Consider the following 12,760-nt stretch of genomic DNA (forward strand, 5'->3'; position numbering starts at 1 on the left):
TAGATTTTATAAAAGAATGGACATAGAACTAGCAATGAAATTGTTTTATTACATAGAAAGTGTTAAGCTGCCAGCAAATCCTCAAAATAGGGGTATTGGTACGGTTAAAAAGAGGTTTTTTTGCTAGGTATGCCTAACATGTATTATAAATTCTATTTCTATATGATGTATTTAAAATCAAATGTGACAACTTAGTAGTTTTAGGTAGTTAGGTGAAGTATCACTCAATTCATAATGGTAGAGAAGCTGAGTTATAAAGATAGCATGGACTCAAAAGATTAATAAGATGCATTTGGGGCACTAATATTATAGAGACATATTTCCTTAATTGTGTTTTCTTTGAGCTTATATTAAAATTTCACTGTTTTGCATTTCCTAAATGAAAGACTGGGGGAAGTGGACTGGATGTGAGCAAAGTAGTTAAGTAGCTGAACTGGGTATTACCACATTTGGTGGTGTTATGTACAGGAAGAAGGGTGACCTTCTAGTACTGTGAATTCTAGGAACACTATTTTTGGGGATGTATATTGCCAAGTTCTCATTCTGGCGCAGCACTTTTTCTTCAGATAGATTTTTCTATAGCCCACTTTTGACCTTTGCTTAGCCAAGTCCCTAATTTAACAGCTGGCCATAGAGGCAGTTGGGTGTCTTCTGCAGAGACATCTGCTATCTCGTGGAGTGGCTGTGGTGTAATTGAGGTCCAGACAGGATATTGGGTGTGAATCCTTATGCTGTATACACTCATTATTATATATGTATATATGCAAGGTTTAACATGTTTACTTTATATTTGTACAAATGTATATGTATATAAAATGTGTATAACTACATATGCTCATGAGTATGCTGGACAGAATTTTTTTTTTGTAATCAAATATGCTGTAATTTGATGCTGTTATTAAATATGAACTTCAAAAAAGTATAAGCATATGCATTTTAGAAATTAAACCATTAGTTTGTTAGAATGGTTGCCCCATGACTTAGAAAAATGAAATTTTGATGAATAACCTCCAGCATGGAGCCTTCTGACACATTTAAAAAGCAACTGTATTTATACCTCTTTTGTACTTAACATTATCTTGTAATTATTTGGGTCTTTTTTTAAATTGAATTTTGCGCTCCTTATGGGAAGTGACTGTTTCATTTCTATAGCTTTAGTATCTGACACTCAATGACTGTTCAGTGATACTGTCAGATTCAACATTCTCTAGACTAGTAGTATCTTTGAACAAATGTATGACTGCAAGTGACATCACACACACACACTGCATTCCCTGTGGTTATGGTGCAGGTGGTCCAGGAAGAATGTTTAGAATTAATGATTTATAAACAAGTGTTTAGGAGCTGGTTAGAGATGCAGTCTGAACTAGGCATCTAAGAAACCACTTGATTTTGTAGCAGGGTAGGAGTAAATCCAAAAATCTGCTTGAATGGAAAAAAAATGAGATAGCAACTATTCATGGAAGTATTGCTGCTTTTTTCATTGTATGTTGCCATCTGCCTTGTTTGTGGAAGACTGCCCACAGTGGGCACTGCTGCCTTGTTTATTGGAAACTCTTTTTTTTTTTTTTTTTTTATAGAGGCATGCTTTATTTATTTGTTTGCTGGTTTGTTTGTTTGTTTTGTTTATACAAGCACTGGGTACAGTCAGAAGCGCGGATGGGCGAGAGAATTCACCAGAGCCAGAGCGGGGAATTCACCAGAGCCAGAGCGGGGAGCAGAGCAGGCAGAAGGACCGAAGTACACTGCTGGGGGGAGCAGCGGGCGGCAGGAGAGGTCTGCGCGCCATGTGGGACCCTCCTCTGGTGGCCGGGGAGCAGCCGGGGATCGAACCGGGCCGCAGAGGCCGCGCGCAGCTTCGCAACCCAGCGCTCAACCGCTGCGCCACCGGGGAGGCCCCCTATTGGAAACTCTTAAGAGAATAATGTAGCCAAAGCTGTGCAAATGCAAGCATAAACTAGGTCTTCCAGTAGTATAACTTTGTATGGGAACATTTTGTTCAGCCACAAATGGTGTATGGGAAGAAATCTGGTCTTACCTACTAGTGATCTTGGAGGATTACTTTGTGTGCCTCAGTTTTTTCCTTAAATGTAAAATGAGTATAGCAATATCTGTGTCCTACAATTGTGAGGCTTAGAAATAATAATACTTTTGACTAGCTCATTTGCATATTTACATTAAATATTTGATGCCAAACCCAAATATTGTTCTTTTTGAAATGTATAGGATTAAATAGAAAAATAAATTAAAATGAAGACCTCAAAGAAAACAAGACTGCTTTCTGATATAAGGAGGTGGGTGATTTAAAATAGAGGCTTAGACTAATGCTAACACACTGAGGATTTGTCCTGTTACATAATGGCCTGGAGCACTGCCCAAAAGACAACAGGACAGGGTCTTACAGTTCCAGTTGTGTGGTGAGGTAATGTGGATGGATTGGGCATGGGGGGAGCTTGCCCTGGTTCAGGCTTTGCCACTAACTGAGGAGGATGCTGTTAACAGAGGCTACTTGCTGTGCTAATGAAGTACCACAAACAGGGAAGATTAAAACAACAGAAATTTATTCTCTTGGAGTTTTGAGGCCTAGAGGTCTGAAATCAGGGTGTTAACAGGGCTCTGGTCTCTGAATGCTCAAGGGAAGCATCCTTCCTTGTCTCCTTCCAGCTCCTAGTAGCCCCCAGCAACTCCTGGTGTGCCTTGTAGCTGCATCACTGGGCATCATCTAATCTGTTAAGGGCCTGAATAGAATGAGAGTTGGAAGAAGTAGACATTGGTTGATTGACCAGGGGCACTATTCTCATCTTCTGCCCTTAGACTGGGATTTATATCATCGCCTCCTATGGTTTTCAGGCTTTGGGAATTGTTTTGAATTGTGCCACCAGCTTTTCTGGGTCTCCTGCTTTAGATGGCAGATTGTGGGACTTTTTCCCCCCCAATTTATAAGAAATAAATAGTCCCTGTAAATAATAATTGTGTGAGCCAGTTCCTCATAATGAATGAATGAATGAATGAATGAATGAATGAATGAATAAATAAATATTCTCATATAATAAATATATGTAAATACATATACAATTCCTAAGGTAGAAAGGATAAATATCCTTTAAGGTCTGTAGAAAATGAGTAGCTGGTTTATTTAACCCTTTACCAGAACCCATTCCTGGTAAGGTTGAATTAGTAACTGATGGGAATGACAGGTCTTAGAAAATCCTTTGTGCCTTTAAGTCAAGCAAAACTATGGTGATTATTGAGGGAAATGGCCAGACATGCAATTTGCTAAGCATTTTGCCTTATGTATTCTGTAATCTTCAAAATTCTTCAAAGTTGAAAAGTACAATAAGTAAAAATATTTCCAGTTTATCAAATACATAAAATCTGTCTTTAAAACAGCTTATACTTTCTACATTGAATGCTTAATTTTGAAATTCTAGCCTCGCAACTGTGAGAAAATTAGTTTTTGTTGTTGAACCTGTTAGCTTATGGCACTTTGTTATGGTAGTACTAGCAGACAAGTACACATACTTTGTTGGCATTTCTTCCTGCCAATCCCCAAACCCGGGGGAGAGGAGCAGTGAGGGAACCCGCCAACTGAAGGTCAGAACTGACCCATGAATTGCAACTTGTGGTATGTTTCTTTGGTGTCACCTTCAGTAGTGTTCTTTTCAGTGACTTCTTTTATTAAGACTTAGGCAGCAGATGAACTAAGCATTTCTCATTTTTCCCTGCCTTTACAATCAGCCATTTTTAGAGCTACATTTAAAATATGGCCAGCACTCAGAAGTATCCGCTAGATATTCAGCTCCCCAAAGTTCAGCTGTGGATGATTCCTATGTCTTTGAGGAAAATGAATATGTGAGATCTTATTCCATCCAGAGCCTTTTGCTCTTGATTGCTGTGGGAGCAGTACTAAAGCAGCTGAGCTCGTGGGAGGTCCCTTAAAAATAGATACAGCTTGTTCCTCAGACCTGTGTTAACTCTTCTACATAAGTAAAAGGGGCTAAGAAAATCTACTTTTAATAATAAACTCTGTGTATATATATGTGCGTATAAGTACACATAATTGTTTCTGTATGTGTGTGTATATACACACAAATATATGTACTTTGTGTGTGCATATATATATATATATTTTTTTTTTTTTTTCCCCTTTTTCAGCCGGTGCAGGCTACTCTGTCATCTTTGAAGATGTTAGATGTGGGAAAGTGGCCAATTTTCTCCCTTTGTTCTGGGGAAGAACTGCAGTTAATTCGTCAGGCCTGTGTCTTTGGCAGTGCTGGCAATGAAGTTTTATATACTACAACAAACGATGAGGTAATTTTGAAGAAAAAATTCAATTCACTTATGTTTTCTGTAATGGATTTGCCATACTAAAGATATTGGGGGAACTCAGAAGATGAGGTTAAAAAAAAAGCAGGAATGGGTAGATTCCTATTTATTACTAAAGAAGCAGTTTTGCTTTAAGAGGACTTTGCCTATTTGAATGTAATTACAGGTTTGTCAGAAATAAAATTGCTTGAACTAAAAGTATTTTCTCCCACAGATTTTTGTGCTTGGCACAAACTCCTGTGGGTGTTTGGGATTAGGTGACGTACAGAGCACCATTGAACCACGGAGACTGGATTGCTTAAGTGGCAAAAAGATATCTTGCCTCAGCTATGGGAGTGGTCCACATGTTGTCCTTGCAACAACAGGTAACTTAGTAACATAAGGTAGAATTTTCACCTCTGCTTTATTTGTTGGGAAACAAGACTAGAATTACCCCTTAAATTAAGAACAACATTTTGGGTGGGCAAGAGTTTCTGGCTCTGCCCTATGAATTTGACAGTGCTTTAAACAATATGAAATGTGTCCATATCTTCATATTAGAGTAAGATAATGTAGCAGATGGAATCTACCAGTGATCAGCACTTTAGATGTATGAATGGAAATGATTTGAACACAGTAAGACACTTTTGTTTATACTTTATTGTAAGTGTAATTATTTTGCACTCACTCTGGTCTTCTTGAACTTGAGATTCCTGATGTGTGAACTGGAATCCAAAGAGATTCCATGATTCCCTCTCTTAGCATGCTGTGATGCTAAATAGTGACTGGTGGCAGTAGCTGGTATGTGTATGAAGAATCAGATGTTCTCATGACTATTTGATGAATTCACATTAGTAATGGCATAATTAATATATACCTCAGAGTTTTTCTTAAGCTGAATATTCAGTTTCATTAGTATAATTTAAATGAAAATGAATTTTATAAGTGTTCTTCTGTATATTTTGTATATTTATTTCACATTAAAAAAAAACACGTTTTAGGTCATTTTTGGTTGCCCATAGTGGGATTAAATTAGTCAGATAGCATTTTCACTGAAAAAACTAAAAATTCTACATAAAATATTTAACATCTTCTCATAAAAGCCTCAAAGCACAGATAAGGCAGAATGGAATTAACAGACCATATTTAAGAAAAGTGTGAACTAAAAGGTTAGAGGGGAACTTGAGGCTAATTTTATCTTAAAGACTTCTTCCTGCCCACTTAAAATGAGCTGTGGGACTGAGACAACAAAGAGCAAGTGTGATTCAGTTCTGCTGTTGCTAAGAGATAAACTGAAGAATTTCTGGTGTTGAGAAAAGCAAAGAGATAAAATGAAAAGAAACAAAACCTCTTCTCTGAGAGATTTTAATCATGGATTTAATATTTTAATTCACATCAGATCAGGTGGTCAAAGAAATATAAAGCCTTGAATTTATTAAAGAAGTGCCTTTAAGTGCCTTAACGTCATGATAGAGATCAATATAAATCCTTCTGAGAGGATGGCACCAACATTCTAGGCCAATTTTTCAATGGAGTTAGCAACACATAGCTAAAGATAACAAGATACACAAGGAAACAAGGCCCATGAATGAGAACCAGCAAGAAAGACCAAAAAAACTGAGTGCTCAATATCAGATATTAGAGCGCTCTACTTACTGGGTTTGAAGAAATGGAAAAATGAGCTTGCCCATACCTGCAGAGATCATAGCAGATTTGGGAAAGAACCAGATAAATAATCATTATCAAAATGAAAAACTCACTGGCAATTTTTGCAGCAGTTTGGGTATGGCCAAAGAGAAAATTAGTAAACTGGAAGATAAATCAGAAGAAATTATCTGGACAATAGTAGCATCAAGACGATACAATTGAGTGTTTGCTTCGGCAGCACATATATTAAAATTGGAATGATACAGAGAAGGTTAGCATGGCTCCTGTGCAAGGATGACATGCAAATTTGTGAAGCATTCCATATTTTTAGGCAACTATAAACCAGAGACACACTACAGGAGGTGAGAAAGGAGTAGGATCAAAACAAGGGCAGTGGGAATTTTATGGGGATGATAACCAAGATGAAAATGTGTACATTGCACAAAAATGAAAAATGATGTAAAAAATATATAAAATAAACAAACAAACAAATAAATAAATGCCCTGAGGCATTGCCATTAAAAAAAAAGATGATACCGTTGAAAATACAGATGAATTAAATATATGCTATATAGTTCTATTAATTTAAAGTTCAAAAACAAGGTAAACTAAATTCTGTTAGTGAAGACGTATATGTGGGGTCTTTTTGGGGTGATCATGAGGTTAAATTTTTTGACATGAGTGGTAGTACATGGGTGTGTGCTTTATTTGTAAAACTGCACATACATATTTTATAAACTTTTCTGAATGTGTATTACACTGCACAGTAAATAATACAATAACAAGGACTTCAAAAATTAACTTGATGATCATTTTATAGATAAGGAAATTAAACCCAGAGAAGTTAACTTACCTTACAATTTAGTTAGTGTTTTATTGTTATTCCTGGAGGTCTTTTCTCTGCTGTTTATTAAAAACCTGTCTTCCAGCTATTATAATTATGTCCATCAAAATGCCATCCTGTTGCTTTGACATAAAATGTAGTTTATACTTTCCAGATGTATTCTTTTAGAGAATGAGTTTGATGTACTAGTTTATTGGTTTTGCACCTGAATTTTTAGCTTTTATCTGGGAAGTGTAGAGTATGCATTGTCATATAAGGTAGCTGTCTTGAAAGGTGCTTATGTTTCTCTTTATTTCCAGAAGGACAAGTCTTCACCTGGGGCCATAATGCTTACAGCCAGCTGGGCAATGGGACAACTAACCATGGCTTAGTGCCCGTTCATATCTCTACTAATTTGTCAAACAAACGAGTCATTGAAGTTGCCTGTGGGTCTTACCATTCTCTGGTGCTGACATCTGATGGAGAGGTGAGAATAGTCAGCGTAAACATTCGATGTGATTTTCTTCAATAAGATTATAGAGATGCCTATAACAGTCCTGAAAATATGATCATTTGATTAAAATAATCACCTGCTAAAATTCAGTATTACCCTTGTTCATAATCCCTGGACAAGGTGTTTGTATTATGAGATTTAGTTTTGCCTTTTTGTGGTAAGAATGTCTGTAATCTCAAAATTTTAAAGAGTGTGCTTTGCCTTTTAGACTGCTATACAGAAGGGAGTTTTTTGCAAAAAGAAAACTCCCAACAAGGTAGAAAATATGATTGAGGCAAAGTACATAGTTTTATACGTGTTATATGCTGTTGCATAGTTGTTACTATTTGTGTAGGTAACACCAATACCTACTTGTATAAAGTAATACCGTTTATAAGTATGAATTTTCAAAAACTTCTCTGCTCATGTTGTGAGAATTTATGGATCTCTAGCACTCCTGAGAGCAAAGGTGAGGCACCCTAAGTACACTTTAGTGTCCAACTGAGATGCTTTATAAATTAGTATATTTCATTTATTGATTTCTTCTTGCAAATAGGTATTTGCCTGGGGTTATAATAACTCAGGACAAGTAGGATCTGGATCGACAGCTAATCAGCCAATTCCTCGAAGAGTCACTGGTTGCTTACAGAATAAAGTAGTTGTGAACATAGCTTGTGGGCAGATGTGCTCGATGGCGGTGGTGGATTCTGGGGAGGTAAGAAAATTATTTCATATATGATGTTTAAAAAAAACTGTTTGCCTTATCAGTGTCATACCAACATGGCATATCTCTCACAACAGAGGACTTGAAGGCTTTTCATCTTTCATGGGCATTGAAGTCTCATTTTTTCTCAGGTCTTTGTCTGGGGTTACAATGGAAATGGGCAACTCGGACTTGGCAGTAGTGGCAACCAGCCAACCCCCTGTCGAATAGCAGCTTTGCAAGGCATTCGTGTCCAACGGGTATGTCCACTCTTTTTTTTTTTTTAAAGATTTATTTATTTATACAAGCACTGGGTACAGCCAGAAGCACGGGAGGGTGAGAGAATTCACCAGAGTCAGAGTGGGGAGCAGAACAGGCACATGACAAAACACACTACTGAGGGGAGCAGCAGGCGGCAGGAGAGGTCTGCGTGTCATATGGGACCCTCACCCAGTGGTCGGGGATCAAACCGTGCTGCAGAGGCTGCGGGCAGCCTCGCAACCCAGCGCTCAACCACTGCGCCACCGGGGAGGCCCTGGTATGTCCACTCTTGATTTGTGAGTTCCTGTTTTTGAGTCTTGAGTGACAAAGATACCAAGGTATTAAAAACAGTTTTCTTAGCAGGATGAAACTTTACCTCTGGGGTATCGTCTAAAGTAAAGGTTAAAACTCTATTTCTCTGAATTAAGTTGTAGATGTTTATCAGAAAATATGTATTTTCTTGGGCACTCTCATGCATAGCTGTCAGGATGTAAATTGTTAGTCTTTCCCAAGGATACTTTACGGTAGTGTATATTCAAGAAACTTAAAGATATTCATTCATATACTTGAATCTTCAATTTTACTTCTGGGCAATTATCCTAAGGAGCTAAAGAGAATTTGTAGAATTAGTGGAGAAAGAAATTGAAAGCTTAAATAATAGCACTATTAGCATAATTTACATAAGCAAACAATAAGCTAATTTTTAAATAAATTACACTAAATCTTTATGATGGAAATTGTTTACAAAGGATTTTTAATGATGTGAGTATGCCACATGTAATGTTAAAAAGAAAGATACAGAGCTGCTTATAAAATGTTTTAATAGCTATCAGTGCATATCTCTATATCTGTATATAAATAGAATGAAAACCCTGGTTTTGAGTTACTTCCACATTTTAACCAATTTTTCACATTGAACATGTTTTACTTTTATAATAAAAGTGAAAGTAATTATTAAAAAATAAAGACATGTATTTTCTATTCACTTGAAGCCCTATCTCGGTGAGCCTAATAAATGCCACCTTAGAAGCTGACTAAACTGATTCATGCTGCAGAAGAACTGATGTTGATCTCACTGCAATTTTTACCACACATTGGGGCCTAAACTAGTTCTAGCTCTGGGCTAACTTAGTGCTTTCATCCCGGTGCAGGCCACCTCTTCCTTTTTTTTTCCACTTTTGATACTTAACCTCTCTAGTTAAAAGCATACTTCCTTCTATTTGCAAACCTAAATGCATTTGGTGTTTCTCTTTCCAGGTTGCCTGTGGCTATGCACACACATTAGTATTAACAGATGAAGGCCAAGTGTATGCGTGGGGTGCAAATTCTTATGGCCAGCTGGGCACTGGCAATAAAAGTAACCAGTCCTATCCTACTCCTGTTGTTGTGGAAAAGGACAGGTAATATGTGCTTTAAAATAACTTTGGTGATTAAACAAACGGGCATGATATAGAATTGTGGGAAATTTATTGTTAATAGTAGAATTTTCTTTAGCAAGAACATCCATTACTTTTTAAAATTGATTTTTGAATTGTTGGAGAGATTGACTGTGTGTTAACTACTTGACTTTCACTTACTCGTATTTCATCTATACCTCCAACAACTACACAAAATACAATGACTAAACCTCCAACAACTATTCTACATTATTTTTCCCCTTGTAGATTACCTTTTCATTCTGTCTTTCTTTTATAGTAGTATTTCTTACTGACGTGACATTTGTTTATAACACTGTATATGATTCAGAGGTATAGTTCATCTTCAGATATAAGGTGCCACACGACCCCCATTGCCAAAGCCACCCTAATCCTCTGCTGTAGTCCATTGGGCCCCCTAGATATTTACCCCTCCTTCTTAAGAGAACGTTTATAACATTTGAGATCTAGCATTTGTGGTTTAGGAAAATGAAAGTACCTGGGATGGGTGATAAAGTTGTTCTCTCAGCAACTGCATTTGAGGTTAAAAAGGGCTGAATTGTTTCCATACTTCAACTCCTAAGCTACTTCTATGGGGGAGAGAAAAATGGCTAGACAGTGAATACTTACTGTACTTGTTTGAAAGATTGTGCTAAGTTATTAACATATCCAGAATTGTCTTCAAATCATCTTAATATTTTGAGGGCCATTTGGATTTCTCAGTCATGGCCATGTCACTGCCTTTTCACTTTTCATTTCTTGACACAGTAATGTGGGGTGAAAGCACTTTGTTATCTCTTCAACCAGAGTTGTAATTATTGTGGAAATAATACTGCTATTTTAATTTTTATCTTACATATTAATTTGTGTTATATATGATTGAAAAAATAAATATATTGGTAGATTATCTTGTATTTGTATGAAATTCTTTTATATTTTTCTATTAGAATACTTAACAGTGAAAGTAAGGACCAGATTTTCACATTCAACCCCCTAGATTTTTATTTGAGTATTGTTGATCTGGTCACTTTTACTTAATATATGTAAATAGGTCTATAAATCCCTGTTTTTGTCTTCCAAAGATCTTAGATAATCCAGGACCCCATAAGAATTGGGGAGGACGGACAGTGGAGGTCATGAAGCACGCACCATGCACTTGGAGCATCAGTCCTGTTGTTGCATTTCTTTCAAAGTTAGTTCAAAGCCACTTAGTAAAAAGCAAAAGGACAGTCTTGAGCTTTGGGTAGTCACAAAAAAGAAATGTTAAAGGATCAACTAAAGGTTACATGGAAATAAAAACATGTTTGACACTTTACAGTTTTTAATGTGCTTCCACACATAACATAAAAATTAACTCCTCTGTCCCTGGGCTCACAGAATCTCTGCCCCTGGCTCACTCAGTAGTGTCCTCTGATGCACTGCTTGCCCCTCGGAGCCCCAGAAGGAGGTCCAGGTCTGACACTGGTCACACAGGGATGGGCGGTTGTAGGGCAGCTTGGTAAGAGAGAGTAAGAGGCAGGGACCCAGGACCGGGACTTTATGGGAGTGCCAAGTAAGTTCCCTCCCTGGTATTAGAGTTATTTACTGCTTTTTCATCTTTTAAAAATCACTTTTAATTCAAAAACATTTTGTGAACATTTACAGAATGTTTAATCACACATGTAAATAAAAGGAAATAGGTAGACACTTGTACATTTGGTGTTGTGAACATTATTTTGGCCACAAATACCATGGAGGAAAGGACTCAATGCAATATTTCTGTTTTTCTCAGTTTTACACTCTTGAATTTCCCGTGGTAATTTCTGAGCTTGCAGGCCCTTGATCACATGAACAGTACAAGGGAGGAATTTGTAAGTCTGCTAGGGCTTGTTCTGCGGCTACCCACCCTTTTCAGTGACTGAAGCTTTGCAGATGTGTTATGACTTATTTTTCAGGAACTTTTGACTCTTCTGGGGCCAAAAGGGAAGCTTGACTAATTAGAGCTTGACTTTTGACAGGGAAGCTTGACTAATTAGAAACAACAGGATTGAATTTGGGGTGGGGTGGATCTTCAGGTTTTAGTTACCTCTTCAAGAAGTGGATTAAAAACCTTTCTACATTGGTTATTAGTTCAAATAACAACTCAAGAAAAAGCTTTGACATTTTTCCCAGAGAGGTTCATTACTGGTGAAGATTGCTAATATTTGTTAGCACCTCATGCTGACATTAATTTTAATAATTAAAATGATTCTTTTCTCTGTAACTCATTCATTTATAATCTTTCTGAAGTTTCAGGACTTTGATTTAACCTCATTTGTGTCTTTGTATTTAAGGTTCCGTAAAAGCTATTTTAAGTTAAATTGACTTGAAACTAACCTTGCCTTGAATTTTCTTGACTTTATGGACTTCTTGAGCAATTGGTACTATGCTGGTCTCTTATAAAACCAGGATTGTAAATCACTATTCTGCATCTTTTTATCATTATTTTGTCTCCCTCCTCCTTCTTCACAAAGTACATTTTCTCTCTCTCTCCCCGTTGTTTTCTGTGTTACATTCTTTCTCATTCTCTGCCTTTTCAATTGCTAACATCTATGAAACCGTGGCTCATGCTATTGAGATGATACAAAACATTTATTTGGGTATTGCTATTATTTCATGGCTACAAAATAAAGTTGGAATATTCCAGACACCTTGACAGTATAACTCAGTTTATAGTCATCGTCTGTTGCATGTAAGACTGTAAAATCTCCAAAATTGCTTTCTGGTATGACTCAGACTAAAGAACAAATGACCTTAGGCAAAGGCGGGTGCCTGGGGCCCAAGTCAAGACTGAAAGCCTCCCTCTAAACTCTGCACTCTTGTTCCTGTAGCAGCTGCTGCCCGCCTGTGCCCTGCCCCTGACTTCCCGAGTGCTGCCGGGTGTCCTGGGAAAATGGCACAAAGCTTCGGGAGGGCTACAGTCTCAGCCTCTAGAGCTGTGCCAGCCATTCTCTGGGAACACTGTGTCCCTGACCCCTGTAATGGTGAAGGCTGCCACCTTTTCATGAAATATTTAATAATAAATATTTCAGGAGTGAATGTAAGAATTAAAGTATTTTGATTTTCTGATGATGGGTCATTTAGCATAGAAGAAC

At 37.2% G+C, this 12,760-nt stretch overlaps 1 protein-coding gene and 1 non-coding gene across 5 annotated transcripts in view; both read left to right on the forward strand.

Moving 5' to 3' along the window:
* The window catches only part of RCBTB2 (RCC1 and BTB domain containing protein 2), a 42,246-nt gene that overhangs the window by 12,093 nt on the left and 17,393 nt on the right, over window positions 1–12,760 (forward strand). For all 4 annotated transcript variants that reach the window (XM_037527316.2, XM_054701213.1, XM_054701214.1 and 1 more), the window contains 6 exons: window positions 4,156–4,311; window positions 4,541–4,691; window positions 7,096–7,262; window positions 7,825–7,983; window positions 8,124–8,231; window positions 9,490–9,632. In XM_037527316.2, coding sequence (XP_037383213.1) covers window positions 4,156–4,311; window positions 4,541–4,691; window positions 7,096–7,262; window positions 7,825–7,983; window positions 8,124–8,231; window positions 9,490–9,632 — 884 coding nt within the window. The remainder of the gene's footprint in view (window positions 1–4,155; window positions 4,312–4,540; window positions 4,692–7,095; window positions 7,263–7,824; window positions 7,984–8,123; window positions 8,232–9,489; window positions 9,633–12,760) is intronic.
* Window positions 6,175–6,281, forward strand: LOC119259985 (U6 spliceosomal RNA). Its single transcript, XR_005128631.1, has one exon. It is a non-coding gene; the product is annotated as a U6 spliceosomal RNA (small nuclear RNA).

Source organism: Talpa occidentalis, unplaced genomic scaffold (assembly GCF_014898055.3).
Source record: "Talpa occidentalis isolate TD23 unplaced genomic scaffold, MPIMG_talOcc4v2.1 talOcc4.5, whole genome shotgun sequence".
In the NCBI taxonomy this organism is placed as follows: Eukaryota; Metazoa; Chordata; class Mammalia; order Eulipotyphla; family Talpidae; genus Talpa; species Talpa occidentalis.